Source organism: Emys orbicularis, chromosome 2 (assembly GCF_028017835.1).
Source record: "Emys orbicularis isolate rEmyOrb1 chromosome 2, rEmyOrb1.hap1, whole genome shotgun sequence".
Classification (NCBI taxonomy): Eukaryota; Metazoa; Chordata; order Testudines; family Emydidae; genus Emys; species Emys orbicularis.
Genome location: NC_088684.1, coordinates 291,215,806 through 291,239,089, shown reverse-complemented (window position 1 = coordinate 291,239,089; position 23,284 = coordinate 291,215,806). Strand labels below are relative to the sequence as shown.

The window sequence follows — 23,284 nt, the reverse complement described above, 5'->3', positions numbered from 1 at the left end:
TTACTACATTTAGCGCTGCTAGATGATTTTGTTAAAATGCTAGCTAAAATTTACTAGCTCAACAAGTGGTGTATGATAGCCATTGAGCAACTCTGTATTGGTAGCAGAAGAGATCCGAAATAGGGGGTGTTCAAGTAAACCATGTGGAGATTGGATTCACTTTGTCTCCCATCAAGGTGGGCAGCTTATATTAAGTATCCAGAGACAGGAATCATGTTAGCTATTAAATTAAAGTTTTAATGGACACCCCAATCTGCACTCTGGGCCCTCACTCCTAGGCCTGGGCTACTTTTCCCATCTAATCTTTCCTACCCTCGTCATTCAGTCAGCTTATGAAACTGTTGTTGCAGCTGTCTGCTGTTAGGCTAGTCTGGCCCTGTGTTACCCCTTCTTTTGTCTACTCCCGTTTTCTTTCACATTCCTGTTACCCGGTTCTATTTCCTTTCCCCTTGTAGACCAGACATTTAAATGAGCACTCTCATGCTATCTCACATTTATCTTAGTCATCTTAAGAGAAATATGTGCATCTGTTGAAATATTTAGTGTATCTTTATGGTAGCTTTAGAAATATATAGGCAGCTGTTAACAATTAGAGAAGTTATACAAATGCACAGGGCCGGCTCTAGGATTTTTGCCGCCCAAGGCAAAAACAATTTTGGCCGCCCCCCCCCCCCCCCCCCGTTTTTTAATTACCCCACCCCGGCCCCGCCTCAACTCCGCCCCTTCCCCAAATCCCCAGCCCTGCCTCCTCCCCCCAGGCTGTCAAGCCTGGGAGGGAGGGGGAGCAGCGGCGCGCGAAACGGCTGTTTCGCGCGCCGCAGCCGCTCGGGATCTCCCCCTCCCTCCCAGGTTTGAGAGCCTGGGAGGGAGGGGGAGAACCCGAGCAGCCGCGGCACGCGAAACAGCTGATTCGCTCGCCGCTGCTCCCCCTCCCTCCCAGGCTTGAGAGCCTGGGAGGGAGGGCAGTAGCCGCGCGCAAATCAGCTGTTTCGCGCACCGTGGCACGCAAGCAGCAGCGGAGGTGAGCTAGGGCGGCCGGGGCACATTTTTAGGGGCGGCATGGCCGGCGCCAGAATGCTGCCCCTAAAAATGTGCCAGCTTGTTTTGCTGGTGCCTAGAGCCGGCCCTGCAAATGCAGACCTCTCTCTCTCTCTTTCTCTCTTCCCCTGTGTTCTTTCCATCTCTATCCCAAGTGCTGGCTATGGCATGCATTCTTACTTTGGGGTTGTTTAAGGCAAACTACCACAGTAATTTATTGGCACTTGATACCCATGATGACATTTGCATTTTCAATATAAATGTCTCATTTTAGTATTTATAACTCACTACATCAGAAATAGGAAGCCTAAGAAAGAATTGGTGCTGTGACTGGTTCCCCCTGGGTGCCACCTGGAACTGGGGTACCCACTGAGTACCCACCAGTCTGGGCTCCCTCTCACACTGTGTTGCTGTGGCAAGCTGCAGACCCACTCCCGGTCCTACACGTCCACCAGTATTTCACACAGGTAGGGACATGCCCAGCTGCAGTTACACGTAAGCTCTCTAACCACCAGCTTCCCAGCCTGGGACACCAGAACAGTACTGTCCTGCCCTGGTCAAATCTGGCCAGTATATGGGTTTAATACCGGGTCCGCCTCTCCCTCAATGTGAAGAGAACAATGCACACTTGTGGTAACTAAGCAGAGATTTTCCCCAAGCACTCCAGTCAAAGCTCACCGGTTTAGATTAAAACAAAAACAAGTTTATTAACTGCAAAAAATAGATTTTAAGTGCTTATAAGTGATAGCAAACAGATTAAAGTAGATTACCTAGCAAATAAATAAAAACCACAAACTAACCTTAATATGCCATATATACTCGTTCATAAGCCGAATTTTTTAGTAAAAAAGGGAAGCACCAGAGACGGGGGTCGGCTTATGAACGGGGATAGAGGCGGGAGAGGTGGGACACAGCCCCTCCCCCCAACAGAGGGAGCAAGGAGAGGCAGCACAGCCAGCAGATCCAGAAGGGAAGAGGCAGGGCCAGAGTCTCTCCGCTTCTGGCCACGCTGCTCTCTCCCCAGCCTCCGAAGCAGCTGCAGCTCCGGGGCTGGCAGGCTGCAGCGGTGCCGCTTGGCCCCGCCCCCCAGAGCAGGCTGTGGCCATGCCACCTGCCCACCAGAGCATGCTGCGACCATGCTGCCCGGCCCAGCTTGCTGGAACATGCTGCGTCCGCGCCGCCCGGTCTGGCCCACCGGAACAGGCTGCAGCCGCGCTGCCCAGCCTGCCGGAGCAGCTCCAACCAGGTCAGAGACATCCTCCCCTGGCCCTCCTCAGATAAGGTGGGAAGGGATGGGGAGAGTGGGGGGGGGGGGGGGTCCCAGGATAGGGGTGGTGTCTTGTGCGGGGTGGTCACAGGGATTACTCCTCTGACCCCCAGCTTGTCGCCCCCAAAACATTTCCCTACCAGCTGCTGTCCCGGCCCATCAGGGTAAGCAGCTGGCGCGCCAGGACACTTTGTTTACTTAGGTTTACTTCCGTGCCTGCGGACACTCGAGGTAAACAAACTATCTCGGCCCGCCAGCGGCTTATCTTGGTGGCCTGGGAGCCAAAGTTTGCTGACCCCTGAATTATCGGGTCGGCTTATGAACGGGTTATAAATTTTTTCCATTTTTACTTATCCATCTTGGGGGGGGGGTCGGCTTATAAACGAACTGGCTTATGATCGAGTATATACAGTACTAAATAGATTGGATATGAATTAGCAGATTCTCGCCCGGAGAAATGATACAAGCAGGCTGCAGATTTTTAAGGGGCAAGCTGCACTTGCTTTACAGCTTGGAATCCTCAGGTCTTTTATTCACAGGCTAGAAATCCCGTTAGCCTGGATCCAACACTTCCCCCAGTTTAGTCTTTGTTCCTCAAGTGTTTCCAAGAGTATTCTTGTGTGGGGAGTGAAGAACTCCAGATGATGCCACTCAAGGGGTTAAAGGAAGAGATTAAGGAAGATAAAGGCATTGCTGAGAAGTTAAAAAAATTTTTTTTTTGAATCAGTCTTCACTGGTGAGAATATTAGGAAGAATCACAGAAGTGTAGGACTGAAAGAGACCTCAATAGGTCATCTAGTCCAGTCTCCTCTACTAAAGTCAGGACTACATAACAGACGATTCCTGACAGGTGTTTGTCTAACCCAGGGACGGGTAAACTTTTTGGCCTGAGAGCCGCATCGGGTTTCGGAAATTGTATGGAGGGCCGGTTAGGGGAGGGGGTCGTGGCCACTTTTAAGTCTGTTATTGAGTGTCCAGGGAGATTGAAGTGCTCTCCTACTGGTTTTTGAATGTTACAATTCTTGATGTCTGATTTGTGTCCATTTATTCTTTTGCGGAGAGACTGTCTGGTTTGGCCAATGTACATGGCAGAGGGGCAATGCTGGCACATGATGGCATATATCGCATTGGTAGATGTGCAGGTGAACGACCCCTGATGGTGTGTGGCTGATGTGGTTAGGTCCTATGATGGTGTCCCTTGAGTAGATATGCGGACAGAGTTGGCAACAGGGTTTGTTGCGGGGACTGGTTCCTGGGTTATTGTTTTTGTTGTGTGGTGTGTAGTTGCTGGTGAGTATTTGCTTCAGATTGGGGAGCTGTCTGTAAGCGAGGACTGGCCTGTCTCCCAAGATCTGTGAGAGTGAGGGATTGTCCTTCAGGATAGGTTGTAGATCCTTGATGATGCGCTGGAGAGGTTTTAATTGGGGGCTGTAGGTGACGGCTAGTGGCGTTCTGTTACTTTTTTTGTTGGGCCTGTCCTGTAGTAGGTGACTTCTGGGTACCCTTCTGGCTCTGTCAATCTGTTTCTTCACTTCACCAGGTGGGTACTGTAGTTTCAACAAAAAAACTTCAAGAACAGAGTTCAACGAGAAACTGCAGAACTGGAATTAATTTGCAAACTGGACACCATCAAATTAGGCCTGAATAAAGACTGGGAGTGAATGGGTCACTACAAAAAGTAATTTTCCCTCTGCTGATACTCAGACCTTCTTGTCAACTGTTAGAAATGGGAGACATCCACCTTGATTGCATTGGCCTCGTTAGCACTGACCCCCACTTGTTAAGGCAACTCCCATCTTTTCATGTGCTGTAATATATATATTGCTTACTGTATTTTTCACTCCATGCATCTGATGAAGTGGGTTTTAGCCCACGAAAGCTTATGCCCAAATAAATTTTAGTCTCTAAGGTGCCACAGGGACTCCTCGTTAAAATTCTTTGAACATGTCAATGAGGTAGTGGATAAAGGAGAACCAGTTGATGTTTATCTGGACTACCAAAAAGGCCTTTGACCAGGTCCCTCAATAAAGAAACTAAGTAGGCATGGACTGAGAGGTAAAGTATTGTGACGGATCAAAATCTGACTAGGAGCTAGGAAGCAAAGGGCTGTGTCTACATTGCAAGTATTACAGCTGCACCTGCGCTGCTGTGGTGTAGATACTTGCTACAGCGATGGAAAGGGTTTCTTTTAAATCCACTCCCTTGAGAGGTGGTAGCTAGGTTGACAGAAGAATTCTTCCTTTGACCTAGTTGGTGTCTATACTAGGGCTTAGGTCAGCTTAATTATGTTTTTGAGGAGTGTGACTTTTTCAGACCTCTAAGCAACATAGTTAGGTTGACCTAAATTTTAGGCGTAGGCCAGGTTTAGGATTAAGTGGCCAATTTTCATCATGTCAAAATACAAACAGTATGATGCCTCAAGGTTCCATACTAGGTTCCTTTTTGTTTAATATATTAATGATCTGTAAAGGGGGGTGAGCAGTGAAGTAGCAAAATTTGCAGATGGCACAATTACTTAGGTTAGTCAGGACCAGAGAGGACTGTGAGGAACTTTTAGAGAGACCAAAACAAGCTAGGTGAACGGGCAACATGATGACAAATGAAATTCAGTGTTGATAAATGCAAATGGGAGGTAAAATTTTAACTAATGATATGTGTTACAATGTTCTAAGTTAACGGTATTGAATCAAGAAAGGGATGTGGGCATCAGAGTAAATGGTTCAATGAAGACGTCTGCTCAGTGTGCAGCTGTGATCAAAAAAGCAAACTATATTAGATTGCTTAAGAAATGAGATAGTGAATAATACAGAGGATATTATAATGTCTTTATATAAATCAATGGTCTGGCTTCATGTGGAATACTGTGTGCAGCACTGGTCACCTCTTCTCCAAAGTGATATTGCAGACCTAGAGGGGGGTCAGAGAAGGGTGACAAGAATGATCAAGGACATTGCAAAAATCTCATATAAAGAGCTTGAGAAGATTGGGATTGTTTACCTTAGAAAGAAGATAAATAAAAGGGGTCATGATAAAAGTATATAAAATAATACATTCAGTAGTGAAGGTAGATAGGAAACTTGTGTTCTTCCAGTCTTCTAACAGAAAAACAAGGTCTTCAATTAAATTGAAAGGTAGGAAATTCAGAACTGATAAAAAGAAATATTTCCCACAATGTGTAATTAAACTGTGGCAGTCGCTACCACAGAAAGTTGTTGAGGCAAGAATTTAACAAGATTAAAAAAGGGATTGGATACACAGATATCAAGAATATCCAGAGTTATAATTAGGTTAAAAATTGGTGGAACAGCCATTAAACCAATCTCTGACTATTATAGATCACAATCAGACCTAAAGTTGGGAGTGCGGGGGCGCAGATTACAGTAGGGTTATTACATCTTGTTGTATTTGGTGCTGGCCACTGTCAGAGACAGGATTCTGGATTAGATTGACCTAAAGTCTGATCCAGTATCACAATTCCTATGTATCCTTTTGTAGTAATTTTCATAGAGCTGGTTGGAGGATGTTGGGTGTTGTTCCCCCACTCTTCACAGGAGTATTGCAACCCACTTTATGTCTGCTCAGTCCCCACCCACTCTTATCTCCACAGAAGGCTGTTCTGGGGAAGAGGGAGGAAAAGGTGACAAGCAGGAAGATGACATCCCATCCATCCATCTTCTCTCCTTCCCACTCCCCTGTAAAAATTCTAGAAACCAAAAACAATGCTTTGTGCATGAAGGCAGAGATCTGCACACGGGGGCCAGGATCCTGGTGCTTTAAAACATGCTAGTTATTCAAATATGTGTTTACTGTCAAAGATATGATAGAAGATAATACTTAGCTTCTCATCTGCAAGGAACATTATTGCATTAATTCTTGGCAGGTGAGGAAGCTTCCTTTTCTCCCCCTCCTATATTTATAATATGTTACTGCTAAAGAAATCAGAAGGTAAACTTTTGTGTGTTTTCTCTTCATTGGTTGTTTTTTCTCCTAAAGATAGTATCATATCTGTCTGGGTTTTATTTTTCAGGGCACAGATAAATCTGTCTTACTCTGGCAATGGCCCAGATATGTTTGGGTTAGTGTCCAGCATCCTAGAGGAGCCAAACAAGCCAGAACCAGTTACAGATTGGTAAGTTTATACTGAAAACTTGCATGGTGTTGTATGTCTTACAGTTTTAAGTTTTATATATTTTATGTAACAGTAGATATTTGACAAGACAACTTATGTGTTGTCTGACATAGTGCTGAGTTTTAAGATATCATTTAAATAAGCTATCATCAAATTAAACTGGAAACATCTGTTACTAGTTCTTACTTGGAATAAACTAAAGTAGAAAGGCAGTCTTCTGTTCATCCTTCTACCAGCAGATGGCAACTGGAAAGAGAAATTGATGTCTTAGGTACTTTAGTTTTATTAAGAGGATTAATGGAGGTATGACTGTGGATATAGCTGAAGGTAGAGAGAGCTCATAATTCAGAACATTCTGAAATATATTTGTATTTCTAGATACTATAAAAATCTTAGGATTTTGAACTGATTGATCATTGCAGCGAAATCATTTTGAGTAACTGGCCTCTAAATGAAGAATTTTGCTGTAGCATAGGCAGCCTTTTTCATTCAACTAAGACAAATATGGAAGGTTTTATAGGAGTTTTAACTATTGTGGAAGTGGAAAAAGGAATAAAGGGAATTTGGACGCAGACATCTTAGTTTTCAACAGAACAGAGCAAGAGTCAAGCTAACGCTAACTCTAATAACGCGAGACTTTAAGGCAGGGCATGGGCGAGCAGGAAGCGAGTGGGGAAAACTGTAAGAGATGCTGTTTGACCTTGTGTTAGATAAGAATGGAACGCAGACTGTAGCAGGAACTATTGAGAAAAGTAAGAGATCAGGAAGGAATACGTATAAACAAGATGCGGCTGTTGATCATTATTGTATGCAACAAAAGGTATAAATGCTTGCCCTAATTGTTTATCTGGCAGAGACCTCCTGTCCTTGCGCACTCTCCCCCTTGCAATTGCTTGAGAATAAACTGTCTCTGATATGTTGCAAACAACCTAAGAGTGAAGACTGCGTTTTCTTCCACATTATATATACACAAGTCTATTTAAAAAAAACCCCATTATAATACTTTCCACATTGGTTTTAGTTGAGTGGAAAAGGCATTGTACCAAATGCTATGGCCGAATTTTTCAGTTGGAGGCCAGTTACTCAAAATGATTTAGCTGCAATGATCAATCAGTATAAAATCCTAAGATTTTTATAATATCTAGACATACAAATACATTTCAGAATGTTTTGAGTTGTTTATATATTTCCAGGATTTATGAACGATAATACCTAAGAAAACAAAAAAAACCCTGAATAGTAGCCAGTCCTGCAAATCAGTATTTTTTTCTTCAATGAACTTAAAAGGATAACGTCAGAAGCATAACATTAGTGTTGTATCTCTTCCCACATCACCCATCTGTCTTGTCTTTTTAGACTGTAAACTATTTGGGAGCGGGGACCAAATTTATGTTCTTCAAGGTGCCTAGCATACTTTTGGGTCCTGACTAAATAATACTTTGATGAAGTTTGCTAGTGGGATCAATACAAATCATATTGTAGGAACATGCAAGTAAAATTTCTACCATTTTTGTTTTCCAAATGCAAAAAATATTTATTTGTATGTAACAGAAGAAAATAACATGGCACTTTGAGTGCTATACTGATGAGATGCTTATTCAAAAGACAATGTCCATAAAGTTGTGGGAATACGCCAGCAAAGGAGGTACTGCCTTTTATTACTGTTGTGAATTTTGGAGTGTCTTCCTTTATAAAGAGAAGCTATGATATATTGATAATGCATAGTGATAAGAGCCATCATTTTTATTGTCATAAAGAAGAGCCCGTGTTTTGGGTACTGAAAAAGGGAGTTTGTGATGCTTTAGGGTGCACCTCAGACCAGTAAGGAGTTATGTTACCACCTGCCCTGTAACTCTGGGTGCCTTAAATGCTATGCTGCTGTGGCTCACAAGTGTGACACCAACAGCCAGCATACAAGCATGCAGGTCACATCCTGGTTTCCGTTGCCAAGTTACTTTTTCGAAGGGTGACCCCAACACTCTTTCTGCGCCCTCAATCCCGAATTTCCCCCAAACTGTCTTCCCTGTAGTGTCCCATCCTCTCCTGGAACACTCCCAGAAGTTAAGTTCACTGCTTCTTAAAAGACATAGAAAACAGCTCATTAATTTAACTGGGGTTTCACAAACACTCTGTTTTAATCAAAACACTGAATTGGTTTATAGTAAAAACAAGTTTATTAAACAAAAGGCCATAGTTGTAAGTGATACCAAGTATAAGCAATAAAGATAGAAAGGGTTACAAACAAATGAGTACAAATACAATTTTAAGATTAAAACTTAATTTCTGCAAGTTACAATCGTTTCCTCAGCAGGTTTCTCACCTATACTTAATACCCAAGGACTTCAACCGCTTTGGTTGAAGGATCCAACATTCTGTGATCTCTGACCTCTTTAGCTCCTCAAGTGATGGTGCCAAAATGGCTTTTTCTCTTTTCCCTATATCTTCCCAAAGTTCATTGACCCTGCTTCAAGAGGCAGGAAGGCTTCCTGGAGATGCAGTTTCCATCCTCCATGGAGATTGGTCATCTTTCCCCACTTGGTGTCCTGATGGCTTTGTTTATCTTGCATGTAAATGTGCCTTCATTATCTCTGCCTGACAACCAGGCTGGTCAGACATGCAAATACACATTCCTTTGTCTAGGGCAGACTGGGCTTATGCCTTGCTTGCCAAACTCATTTTAAGAACATAATTCTAGCACATATGAACTCTGTACACAAACTGTGCATACATCATGCAAGAATATTAATGATCAGTGAGTTTTAAGTTTTCTGATGATTTATTACATGCCATCTTTTGGGTAATTATCATGACAACAGAGTATTAGGTGTACTGAGCGTGTCAAGAGTTGCCGATGCAAAGTAGTGAACCATCAATGGCCTCTATCTCAGAATTTATGCAGAAAATTTGAAAGGCTTTTTTGTGTCTTTTGATACCAAATAGCTTGAGTTAAATGTATGCTTTTAAGGCATACACTTCCTATTTTTACCATGCCTGATCATTTCTAAAAAATATATGCTGGGAGAGGAAATTCTGCCATCACCCCCCCCTTCATGCCAGACACCTCTCCATGTGGTGGGTGAAGTGGATGCCCCAAGGGTAGGATAACGTACATTGTTGCAGCTTTTCTCCATTACCCAACTTCCTTCTGGTACCCAAAAGAGCTTCTCACAGAAATGTGATAGTATAGTGCTATATTACACTTCCTCAGATCTCCGCTGCACTGGGGGTCCTAGGGAACAACTTTGACCAGACCTGACGGCTTGGCTCCATTGGAACTGTGTGGCAGTTGGCTTGGGGAAGAACTAGAGACCCGGAACCAGTGCAGACACATAGAGCATGTGGATCTCTTGGAATTGGTAGGATTTGTTGGCAGGCCTTACAGCCTCCTGTTTGGGTTGCACTCTTTCTTGCACCCAAACATTTGGTGGGGAAATTCCACAAGGAGGATCTGAGTTCCCCCTCCTCCCTGCAAAAATTAGAACGGTGGAGACTATATAGATAACAGTGACTTTGCTGACTTCTCTTAGATAGATAGTATTCGGGAAAAGAAATCAAGATAGCGATTTGTTAGTACATTATTTCTCTTGAATTCTTATCCTCCCTATCTTAAAACATAATTAGTCGTCATAGAAGAGTGCTAAGAGGGGAGGCCATCAGACATTTTCAACTATTACAGGAGTCAAATCTGTATCTGATGGCTTACGAATATTGTTAAACATTGAGCAGGATGATGTGTATATTTAAAACAATGATTAGAAAACCTCATAGCAAATGATTTAAATAAATGTTTCCTTGCTGGGGGCAAAAACATACTTTTATTGAACAAGGAAAATGTAACTAAAGAAATAAGAATTACTGCAGAACATGGAATCAACTTTGCGGAGGTGTAAGGCTTAATTTTGTTTTAGAATACTATGGACTCTTTCTATGAAAAGTGCTATATAAGTTCAAATGTCAATACAGAAACTCTTAAAGAATAAATAATTAAGTCTTTGAAGATTATGAAGGGCAAATAGTAGTGATTGAAGCACCATAATGTGACACATTAAAAGTAGACTAGAAAAAACAATAAAAAATAGACTTTAGGAAATAATTATAGGCTGTCAACAGTCTAGTACACTTGTAGTTTTTTATCGCTAATTTCTGTGACAGAACTGCTTGAAATTATATCTTTAGCAAAGGTCTTAGTAGTAGCTTTGCATTTTGAAAAAACACTAAACTCTGAACAAAGCTGTAATGTAACATAAATGTGTTTGGTCATTCCTAAAAGTGCAATTCTATTTGTTACAGGAATTCTCTGTCGAGATTGTTTCCCCCTATGTGGGCATCTGACATTGGAAACAATGGTGACTTCTCACGTCTGTCTTCGAAGCACCCTTTACAAAGTAAAGATTTTCCAAACCTGATTGGCACACAGAGCTGTTACCAAGGACGCTTGCAAAAGTCACCTGATGTGGAGACTTTACACAGAGGATTTGAAGACCTTCATCTTATAGAGTCTTGGCTTTCTCCTTCTGACCCTTATACTCAGCCATCTGATGATATCTTGAACATTTATCCTGAAAATTCTGCTTTTGAAAATAATGCCATAATTCAGCAAGAAGGATTAGCATTTCAGAATGTACAATTTAATCAGCATGTTTGCAATTATGATAAGATGAAATTAAATGGAGACTGTGAAAAGAACTGCTCTGATTTTAGTAATTTTTCTTCTCAATGCAGAATTAAAGATGGCACTGGTATTCAGAAAGAGTATTGGGAAACTGACAGAGCAAGAGGCAAGCTTATGAAAAATGACAGACAAGAACAAGCAAAGTATTCCAATGATCTGTCTAGTCCAGCTGCTAATGGCACGTGGGGCAAAGTGTTCCAGGACAACCATTTGTTTTCTAAAAGATATGAAGATTTTACAACTTCTCATAAATCACAGCCATCTATTCACCCATCACTATATTTTTTCAATCAACCATTTACTAAAGAAAATAGTTTTCCTGGAGGAACAAATAGAAACCCACAGGAAACTCACATGCAAAATGGCCATAATAGCTTCAATTTGGGGGAAACCTGTAATAACACTGAATGTAAGAGCCATATTAATGCTAAAGAATGTTCTCGTAAACCTTCTGAATATCATTTATCTGTAAAAACTGCTCTACAAAATGGAAATTTTCATTCACCTTACCGTGGACATACGTGGCTGGATGGTAAAATCTTAAGTCCCACATCTACATCAGATATTGCATATAGGAAGCAAAACCAAGTAGTAACAAGCCCACAGTCCTCTTCAGGGGTTTCAACTATCTCCAATGGATCTCCCACACATCAGTCTGTAACCCAGCCCTCTTATTACTCGCAGTTGTCACCAGTACCCTATTCAAGGAAAGATGGAAGGTTACAAATATCAAATAGTGTTCCTAGTAACATGGGGGGTTCAAATTTCTTTGCAGAAAATCAGAAACAAATTAAACCTATTGGACATTCCCAGCATGATTCATTGACTAATAAAGGTCAGTATCGTAAAATACCCATTAATTTGTCACACAACTGGTTAACACAGCAGAATTCTGCAGCTGATGAGTCCGAAAAGTATCATAGGTTTCGCAAAAAGCAAAACCAAGATAACTCTAATAAAGATGAAAGAAGAGGTAGAAGGAATTGGATACCCCATCCTGGGTATGCAGGACAAAATCAGCAACAGTTCAACATGTTCCGAAAGAAGCAAGAACAGAATGGTGGCAACGTGTCAGATTTCATCAATCCTTCTTTTCTTCCTTCTTTCCCATTAATATCTGATTTTAAGCAAAATCCCAATTTTGCTCCATTTAATCCCCATCCATTTCCGTCAGCAAATAATTTTGCTTTTCCTCCATCACCATTTCCATTCTCAGAACTTGTTGATCTTTTTCACTATGACGATTTTAACCATTTGAATCCCTTCATTAATGACCTATTTTGTGGGGAATTAAGTGCGCCATATTTTGCCTTTCCAACTCCTTTTAACAAGTATAGGCCTCCAAGAAATCGCAGTGGACCTGCTAATGAGCTTCATATTCGATTGGAGGAGTGTTATGAACAGTGGAGAGCTCTGGAGAAGGAGAGGAAAAAGGTAATAATATATACCATAATAGACTTGTATGTAGGATGGTGATTATAAAGGAACAGCTAGGTAGAGTAGAAATTCCTGCATCTTACTGGTGAAAAGGAGCCAGTCTTGCTGCCTTTTTGAAATATTGTGACCTTTCATTCTACTCTAAATATTTTGAGCCCCATCTGAACACTCTATTTTGAGTATTCACAATTGTAAGAAGATACCAAGCAGTGTATCGTACAATTGTCGTACAATTGTGCATGAGACTGAGGTTCACCTTTCATTTTCCAGCCATACAGGAGTTAGGACCACTTGTTCAGCAGTAATTTTCTTGAACTAAATTACACCATGGTTGCTTAACCAAGTACCATCAAGCCCTCTTTGGCCAAAGGTCTTATATTATCTGGTGGCATGGATCCTATTCTTTGGTTCATGTTGTTCAGTGCAAGTTTGGTAGCCAGTAGTTACCACCATCCATGGATCGTGGAAGAGGCCGCTGATATGACTTGTATCGCGAAAGCCTGGACGGTTGATAAAGCCAGGGCCTTTATTAGTCCAGCTATTTTTGGATAGTACTCAGTTCAGCATGCACTGAGGGAGGGCCAAGAGGGTGGTTGTTTATATCTGACTTCAAATGTAAGAGAGATGTCACTCTAAAACATATTCTTTTGGCTTTGTCCCATCTTTATCTGCCCTGTATTGGGGTTTGCCCAGGCCCATTGTCATAGGTGAGTTTGATGTCCATGTGGATGACTTTTCAGGGCTGGTATCTTCTCAAAGCCAATATGTTAAACCTGGGATTATCCTTGGGAGTTTCAAACACAACCACTGCAGCAATTGAGGACATCTCATGTACTTGCTAGTAGTTCCTGGATTTGACTATCTGAGAGCCCTTAACAAGGTCTTATCAGTAGGCAGTTGGGAATTCACATCTCTAATCTGGTGTGACAAAGCTAGAGTTTAACCTTCCAAGGACTGTGCAAGATCCTTCTATTTACTTAGGTCTGTACCCAAGATTGGTTAACATTTTAAAGGTAATTTTGTTTGTTGGTTACAGATGTTAATTCTAGATTAATGCTTTAAAGTAGTACTTGAAATTTTTGGAAGTACCTTATTTTTACAGCCAGTTGTTGGCAGTTTAAAATTTAATAATGACTTCTTATTGTTTTAAATGCCCCCCAGAGACTTAAACAGCAGACCCATCTCATGCATCCATGTAGTGGTGAAAAAATAGAAGAGCTATAGGATGAAACACCGTTCTAAATATTTTAAAGGTATGTGTTTTCTCTTCAGACTGAAGCTGATCTTGCAAGAAACTTTCCAGGAAAGCGGGTATCTAGCTCAAATAACACTCCTGTTTCCCGACTTCCTGCTAACCCTTCACGAGTGGATCGTTTGATTGTGGACCAGTTACGAGAACAGGCCAGGGTAAGCATACTTACAGCATGGAATGTTCTGCAGGGATTAGTAACATCAGGTTATATGTTTGTGGGTTTATTATATTTTGTGGAGGATTTTAAAAAAATAATTGTTTTGGTGTTTGCAATATATTCGTTAGGTGCTCACCTTAGTAGGAAAAATGGAAAGGCTTCGCGGTACTCCTGTCCACGGGAATATATCCAAAACTCTGGAACATCATGTAGAAGCCATTCATGTTACACAAGCGAGGCGGAAAGATGAGATTGTTAATGCTGCCAATCCACAGAGACAAGGAGCACCTCGCTATAATAATGAAAAAGGTAAATACTTTTGATTGCTTTGTAGTTCTAAAAATTTTTTTTTTTTTCAATTTGTATTCAGTTCAATTTATAACACATTTTAAATGTTGTAATGGCAACAAGTAGACTTACTCCCTTAAACAGAAACGTTATATGTGTGCCTTTGACTTTAAAAGAGAAAAATCTCTCACTTGTATCAGGTAATTTCTGCATAGACTTTACTCTGTTTTGTGGTGTTGATTTTTAGACCCCTTCTTGTCACAAGATATTTTCTAGGTTAAAAAAAAAAAAGTCCTATTTATTATATTAAATAATCAGATTTTGTTAAAGACTCTGGATGAATTCCTACTTGTTTCAGTGCATGCTGTTACTTAACAGGTAGGGGATATGAGGGTTATCACTGTAAAAAGGTAGCCTATGACTGAGAATTGATACCAAACAAAAATATCTGCCACGTAAGCAATTCAGCATCCTTAATCAGGTTGTACTCATTTTAACAAATTGAGCTTCTTCATTAATAGTGATTGAGAGTGGGCTTTCATCCTTCTTAGCTTACAAAGTGAAAAATTGCTTGGTCTTACACCACTCATTAATTGATGTTTTGTCTGTCACAAAACCACTGCAAATTTGGCATGATTGGCAGCTTCTGCCGAGGAATAGCAAGCAAGAATGTTTGATGACAGGAGTCAAGTTCACTGGTGAATCAAAACCAGACCTCTTTTGTTGGGATCCCATCTATCCAATTTAGAGGCACCAAAAAAAAAGAAAAGAAAAAAGAAAAGTTGGGTTTCTTTGTTTTTGCTTTGTTTAAAAAAAAAAAATAAAAGAGGGAGGAGGATAACTCTTAATTTAAGATAGGAGCCAAGGATCCTAAGGTTAAGCATATTGTGAGCTAGTACTTTCCTGCTAGCAATGAAAAGAACAGGCTTTACCCCCAAATCTTAGTGTTGAAGAGTTGGAGTTCACTGCCAAGAACAGAACTTGTATTAGGCAGTTAATTGAAAGTAAGTAAATTCCACATGGAAAAGTCCGTATGTGCAGACTCCAAAAGTAGAATCCACAGTCACAGTTGAAAAATAAGACCATCATAATCCTGTGGACTTTTTCCTCTTAAAGATGTCAGACAGACTGGAAAAGCTGTCATAAAAAAAACCCCACATTTGAGCGAGTAGACAGATTCTTGTAGACTTCCACTGCAATTGCCTGTTTGGAGGAACTTATCCCAAACAAGGACAAAAGAATTAGCTTTTTAATGACAAATATCTCTGGCAGTTTTATTCATGCTAGCGCCAATCACATTTCCAGCCAGACCCTTCGTGGGTAGTGCACTAGTTAAAAGGCAGCTTTGGCTTCATCTGTGGGTTATATTTTCAAGCAAGAAGTTGCTACTTTTGTAGTGGTGATTCTGATCTTTGTAACCCAGGCAAGAATCGCGGAGAATTTCAAGTAGAACAAAGTCTTTGTCTACCTCCACACATGTTCTCCAGAAAGACCATACATACTATAAATCTTGCATCTCCTTTCAACCAGTCCAGATGCAACAAGAAAGAACGCTCATCCTATACAGGCAAACTGAAGATTAGATCTTATAAGGAGACAAGACAAGAGTTAGTCTTTCAAGGTGTTTTCTCCTTCATGATTTCTTGATTCGTTATGATTATCCACAAAGAATAAGTATCTTACACCAGTGGTTCTCAAACTAGGGCCGCCGCTTGTTCAAGGAAAGCCCCTGGCGGGCCAGGCCGGTTTGTTTACCTGCCACATCCGCAGGTTTGGCCAATCGCGGCTCCCACTGGCTGCAGTTCGCCGCTCCAGGCCAATGGGGGCTGCAGGAAGCGGCGCGGGCCGAGGAATGTGCTGGCCATCCTTCCTGCAGCCCCCATTGGCCTGGAGCGGGGAACCACGGCCAGTGGGAGCTGCGATCGACCGAACCTGCAGACGTGGCAGGTAAACAAACCGGCCCTAGTTTGAGAACCACTGAACAAGCGGCGGCCCTAGTTTGAGAACCACTGTCTTATACAGAGCAGTATATTGTGATGGATCATGTTAAATGTTGCAGAGAGAGCCAGGGTAAAGTAGAAGGCTGCCCTCCATCCATCTACATCAAGAGAACATCCATCTGTGCCAATAATACAATTTTTGCTCCATGTTCTTGGCTGAATCCAGATTGCAGAGGGCCCAATATCTTGGTTTCAGATCAGTGAGACTGAAAGTGGTTTATTGCTAGCTTGCTGGGAACCCTAAAGATTTCATAGTGGATACTAGCCAAGTCCAGTGCATCCAGGGTGTATTTCTTAAGTGTTGGTCAGTCTGTTCTATGATTGAAGGACGAAGGGTGGACTTACTCGCTGAGTGAGGCATTGGCTATCTCCGTCAGGTGAAGCTCCAATTTACTTTTTTAAAACCAAGCAGGAAGGGTAGATATAGGACTTGCAGGTTTGGGATTAAATCTCCTTTAGGGAGTGCAATAATTCCTTTGTTGTGAATGGGCTGAACTCAATGAATGACAACATATAAGTTGTCACAGTATCTTGAAGGAAAGTAAATTGTTAGTACAAAGTTCTCTTTTTCTCCTGCTTTGTACGTCAGCACCATTTGTTACCAACAGCCCGTGTTCTGGAGTCTGAATTTATCTCATAACTTCAGTGCATTGGAAAGCCAAGAATATAACTAAGGAAATATGGTTCTTCTTCAAGTGCTTGCTCATATCGATTCCAATTAGGTGTGTGCGCGCCGCATGCACGATCGTTGGAAGATTTTTACCCTAGCACCACTCGGTGGGTTGGCTGAGGCGCCCCCTGGAGTGGCACCCTTATGGCGCCGGATATATGCCCTTGCCGACCCAGCGCCCCCTCAGTTCCGGTCATTGGAACTGTGGAGCGCAGCTAGCTGCTCTCCACCCTCCCTAGCATTTGTCTTTAGTACGTGTTAATAGTTCTCATTAGTGATAAGTAGTTGTTTACAGTTGTAGTAGTTAGTGTAGTTAGATTAGTTTCTTTCTGAAAGAGAGCGGGGTCTTTCCCCCCACCCCCCCTCACCCGGCCCGGTGCCTAGGCCCATGCTGGGGTCTCCGGGTTTCAAACCCTGCTCGGCTTGCCTGAAGCCAGTGCCGATGGGAGACCCCCATGACTCCTGCCTAAGGTGTCTGGGGGAATCCCACCAAGCGGACAAGTGCCGCATTTGCAAAGCCTTCAAGCCGAGGACCAGAAAGGAGCGGGACTCTAGATTGAAGCAGCTCCTCATGGAGGCGGCACTTAGCTCAGTCCCTTCCACTTCGCGGGACCCGGCACCATCATCGTCGGTGCAGAGTGCCCCTGCGGCACTGACTGGTCCAGCACCGCGTTCGGACTTGTCGAAAGATGCGCGCCAGATCTCCACGGCGCCGGTCCCTGTCTCCGAGTCAAAGGAAGAAGCATCCCATGCCGGTGCCGGCCGCTTCCAGCTCGTCGGCTCACCAACCGCCGGCGCCTCCCACACCGCAGCCAAAGCCGCGTCCGTTGCCGGAGCACGTAGGACAAGTAGCGGCTCCTGCACCGTCGACTCCGGTACCGCAAGGGCCGTCAAGTCCGGTGCTTGTGAGCTCACCGGGGCTCACCGTGGTTGAGCTGGGACTGCCTTCTACACCAGAGTCCTTCTCAACAGCTTTCAGAGTAGCAGCCGTGTTAGTCTGTATCCGCAAAAAGAACAGAGTACTTGTGGCACCTTAGAGACTAACAAATTTATTCTCAAATAAATTTATGCTTCTATTCCACCGACGGCCAAAGGAGTGGAAAGGAAGTACTTTGTTCCCTCTTAGGAATACGGGTTCCTTTACACACACACCCAGCCGTGCTCCCTTGTCGTGGCTTCGGTCAACGAGAAGGAACGCCACGGCCAGAAGGCCCCTGCGCCTAAATCAAAGGACGCTAGGCGCCTAGACTTGTTTGGGCGCAAGGTGTACTCGGCGGGAGGCTTACAACTCAGGGTGGCCAACCAACAGGCACTCCTGAGCCGTTATGACTATACTTCGTGGGTATCTATGTCCAAATTCAAAGAGTTGGTCCCACAGGAGTCCAGAGAGGAGTTTGGAGCTCCAGTAGAGGAGGGCAAGAAGGTGGCCAGAACCTCCCTACAAGCCTCTCTGGACGCAGCGGACTCGGCAGCTAGGACCCTGGCCTCGGGCATAGCCATGCGCCGCATCTCATGGCTGCAGGTCTCTGGATTACCTCCAGAGTTGCAACAGACTCTCCAGGACTTACCCTTCGATGGCCAGGGTCTGTTCTCTGAAAAGACAGACTCAAGGCTGCACAGTCTGAAGGACACTTCCGCTTTGTGGTCAACCAGCAGCACTTCCAATTCACCGTCCTCCCTTTTGGCCTCTCCACGGCCCCCAGGGTGTTTACAAAGTGCATGGCTGTTGTGGCTCCTTCCCTTCATCGACAACGGATTCAAGTGTTCCCGTATCTCGACGACTGGCTCATTCAAGGTCGCTCCAGAGATCAGGTGCAGTCTCATGTTCAGACCACCATTACCATGTTCGATCGACTAGGCCTACTGCTCAACGTCGCGAAATCTACTCTGGTACCAACACAGAGGAGAAAATTCATAGGAGCAGTCTTAGACTCTGGCCTAGCCTGGGAACTTCTGCCGGACACGCGCTTCCAGTCCATGGCGAACATAGTCCGTGGCCTGCAAACCTTCCTGACCTCAACCGTGAAAACATGCCTATGCCTCCTGGAACACATGGCATCCTGCACGTATGTGACCAGGCACGCCAGACTACGACTACGTCCGTTGCAAGCCTGGTTATCAACAGTTTATCGACCAAGTCGGGACAGCTTGAACATGGTGTAGTTACCATTCCACCAGGAATATTAGCCTCTCTAGACTGGTGGCTGGACCCCAAAGTAGTGTGCGAAGGGGTGCCATTTCATGCCCCACAGCCCTCCGTGTCCCTGGTCACGGACACGTCATCCCTGGGATGGGGGCCCCACCTCGGGAATCTCTGTACACAGGGACTATGGTCGGCAGGAGAGTTATCCCTACACATCAACATACGGGAACTCAGAGCAGTGCGCCTGGCGTGTCTAGCATTCTGACAGCGCATTCAAGGCCGTTGCGTGGCAGTCCTCACAGACAACGCCATGGCCATGTTTTATATCAACAAGCAAAGGGGAGCCCGGTCGTCCCCCCCCGTCAGGAGGCCACTCGTCTGTGGGAATTCTGCATAGTCCACTCGATCCATCTGGTGGTGTCGTTCCTCTCGGGAGTCCAGAACACCTTAGCGGACCACCTCAGCAGATCATTCCTGGCTCACGAGTGATCGGTTCGCCCGGATGTCATCCATTCTGTCTTCCGGAAGTGGGGCTTTCCCCTGATGGACCTATTCGCCTCTCGCGACAATCGGAAATGCCAGGTGTTCTGCTCTCTCCAAGGTCGCTCCCTGGGTTCTCTCTCGGATGCCTTCCTAATACAGTGGAAGCCTCACCTGTGCTATGCCTTTCCTCCATTCCCGCTAGTCCACAGGGTCCTGCTCAAACTGCGCAGGGACAGAGCCCGGCTGATTTTGATCGCCCTGGCATGGCCCAGGCAGCACTGGTATACCACTCTCTCCTGGAGCTGTCAGTGGACACTCCGATTCCACTCCCGCCCTGGCCAGACCTGATCACTCAAGACTACGGACGGCTCTGTCATCCCGACATGCAATCTCTTCACCTCACAGCGTGGATGCTGCTCTCACTTGGTTCAGCAGGTACTTTTGGGTAGCAGAAAGCCTTCTACCAGGTCCACATACTTAGCCAAGTGGAAACGTTTTTCCTGCTGGTGCGCCCGGAATCATAAGACCCCCCCACGGGCGTCAGTTCCTGTCATATTGGACTACCTCTTGTCCTTAAAACAGCAGGGCTTGGCGATATCATCCATCAGAGTGCACCTGGCAGCTATTTCAGCGTTCTGCCTGGGTGAAAACGGGCGTTCTATCTTCTCCAATCCCATGGTCACTAGATTTCTCAGGGGGTTGGAGCCCCTACGTTGGATCTTAACCTGGTCCTCTCCAGGCTCATGGGTGCCCCCTTTGAGCCCATGGCTACCTGCTCGCTCCTGTACCTTTCCTGGAAGACAGCCTTCCTTGTAGCTATCACCTCGGCGAGACGTGTATCGGAGCGTAGAGCTCTCACATCGGAACCACCGTATACGGTGTTTCATAAGGACAAGGTACAGCTACGACCCCACCCCACCTTCCTTCCTAAGGTGGTGTCTGCCTTCCAGGTCAACCAAGATATCTTCCTTCCAGTCTTTTATCTGAAGCCGCACGCTTCTCGACGAGAACAGCAGCTGCACTCCCTAGATGTTCGCAGGGCCCTCGCCTTTTACATTGAGCGAACGAAACCTTTTAGAAAGACGATTCAGCTGTTCATAGCTGTGGCAGACCGGGTGAAGGGCCTCCCGGTCTCCACCCAGCGCATCTCATCCCGGATTACATCATGTATCCGTACGTGCTATGACTTAGCTGGTGTCCCAGCTACACACCTGACCGCCCACTCCCCTCGGGCTCAAGCTTTGTCCTCCGCCTTCCTGGCTCATGTACCCATACAGGAGATCTGTAGGGCAGCGACTTGGTCATCGGTACATACCTTTGCTTCCCACTATGCCATAGTGCAGCAGTCCAGGGATAATGCGGCATTTGGTTCAGTGGTCCTTCGCTCCGCGACATCTCACTCCGACCCCACCGCCTAGGTAAGGCTTGGGAGTCACCCAGTTGGAATCGATATGAGCAAGCACTCGAAGAAGAAAAGATGGTTACTCACCTTTGTAACTGTTGTTCTTCGAGATGTGTTGCTCGTATCCATTCCAAACCCGACCTCCTTCGCCTCTGTCGGAGTAGCCGGCAAGAAGGAACTGAGGGGGCGCTGGGTCGGCAGGGTCATATATCTGGTGCCATAAGGGCGCTACTCCGGGGGCACCTCAGCCAACCCACCGAGTGTTGCTAGGGTAAAAATCTTCCGATGATCCTGTACGCGGCGCGCACACACCTAATTGGAATGGATATGAGCAACACATCTTGAAGAACAACAGTTACAGAGGTGAGTAACCGTCTTTTCTCTAATAACAGGGTGCAGTCTTTCCGGTGGTTTCTTGGAATTACATTACTATAATACAAATTGTTGGCTGAATTCAAGAGATTTTTGTCTAATCAATAGATGTCATGGTTGTATATTCGTTCTGTTGTGATGTGGTTGCATATTCTTGTCTTTGTAGATGTTCTTGCTCTGGCAGCTGCCATTAAAGAGTTAGCTGTTTCCACACGCAAGGCTCGTACTGCTTTATGGTGTGCACTGCAGATGACTCTACCAAAAACCTCCTTCAGCACTCCAGTGAAACAGGAGGAGGTCGAAAGGGCATTGCAAGAGCTTTGTCCAGGAAACGCAAGCACAAAAGAAAAAAATAGTGCAGATCCTGAAGACAAGGGAAGCAAAAAAGAAAAACATGAGGAACCCACACAGATTTCTGAATAACTGTGCAAGGAAAAAAAAAAAAAAAAAAAAAAGGAAGAAAGTGAATTGCATTGTGCTGTGGAGAACTTTTTTGCTAGGTTATCAGAAAAAATAAGGATAACTCAACTGATCAGTGCTGCAATTTTATTACTGTAATTCTGGTGTTGACAAATATTTCTTGTAATAGTGTTATTGCAGTTTTAATATTGCTGGTATTGCAGTGTCTTCTATGTAAGATAAAGATTTTATTAATAAGGGGAACTGGGCAATAGCTGACCATTTTCTTGACCACTTAGCCAAAGCTATGTATCAGCTGTGACTCAAGCCATGATCTGAGAAACCAGTGAGTGGCTAAGCTCATTTTGATTCTTTTCTTCATTTATTCGTTATAAAATGTAGCATACTTTAGAAATGTCATTTTTAAAGGGTATTTCATAATTATTGGGTTTTTTTGCACAATTATATATTCTTTTAAGTGCCAGAATGATTGCTAAATAATGTAATTGTTTGTACTGTCACTCAACACTGAATAGTCCACACTTCTGCTTTGCTATTGTGACAGGGTGTCAAATCTTTCAGGTAATTGCCAAGAGTCTGATTGGAATAATCAGAATTTAATGTTAGTTACGTGACGTGCTTGTTCTGCCAATTAAAAGTTACCAGCTGGACTAATCTAAACCAAAAGTTCCCATAGTATAATCCTTGTGACAAAATTTTTACATAATAAATAAATGAAGAACTAATTTAAGGAATTTTTAGAGTTGCAGTACATTGCATTAAAATACATATTGGCAGTTAACATAAAATTGTCACTCAGACTTAGAAATTAGATTTACTGATGCCTCATGGTTAAAAACAGCAAGTATGCACTTAATGAAAAATTACATGGTTATTAATATGTTTATGGTACTTTAATTTTCAGAAACATTCCATATTTATTTTAATGTTTTGATTAAATGTTTATTTAAAATTCTATTTTAATAATATACAGTTGGGTCTTTTGCCAAACCTTCCTAATAATCAGATTTAATGATTTACTCAGGAACTATGTATATTATATATAAATATACACACAGTATATAGGGGTTTTTTGAGGGGTAGGGATGTTTGCAAGATATTTACACAAAGCCCACTATACTAGGTTACCAAAGCTGTTTAACGGATTTGTTTTAGCATGAGAAGATTTCATATGTTTAGTTGCTATTACTAGTCTTCATCCTGTGGCTTAGACAATCAGAAGTGTTACGTATCAATGTGAATGTACAGAGTGAGAATTAGAAAAGGATGAATAATTCATATTTTCATCTTATCACACTACTTATGAGTATTTTAATGCTTTATCAATCGTGTCTTAATGTTAGATTGTCTTTCAAAATGTACTAATTACCAAGTATGTTCTTAGGTGTTAGTATATTGATGAATGGCTTTGGAGAGCAGTTCTTGTTTTAAAAAAGAATTATGTTGAGGACAGGAGAAAAAGTTCAAAGACTTAAAATGAAGATTTATCTGTGTTTCATTATGTTATGATGTTGAATTCAACACTTTCTTGATAAATATATAATTCTGTTTGCA

The 23,284-nt window shown here is 43.4% G+C and overlaps 1 protein-coding gene across 1 annotated transcript in view; it reads left to right on the top strand.

Annotated features, from left to right (window-relative positions):
* Positions 1–21,733, top strand: part of LOC135874353 (meiosis-specific coiled-coil domain-containing protein MEIOC-like) — a 53,325-nt gene extending 31,592 nt beyond the window's left edge. Inside the window, exons 4-8 of the mRNA XM_065399154.1 lie at positions 6,333–6,434; positions 10,725–12,540; positions 13,816–13,950; positions 14,081–14,261; positions 21,477–21,733. Coding sequence (XP_065255226.1) covers positions 6,333–6,434; positions 10,725–12,540; positions 13,816–13,950; positions 14,081–14,261; positions 21,477–21,733 — 2,491 coding nt within the window. The remainder of the gene's footprint in view (positions 1–6,332; positions 6,435–10,724; positions 12,541–13,815; positions 13,951–14,080; positions 14,262–21,476) is intronic.
* Positions 21,734–23,284: the final 1,551 nt, after the last annotated feature.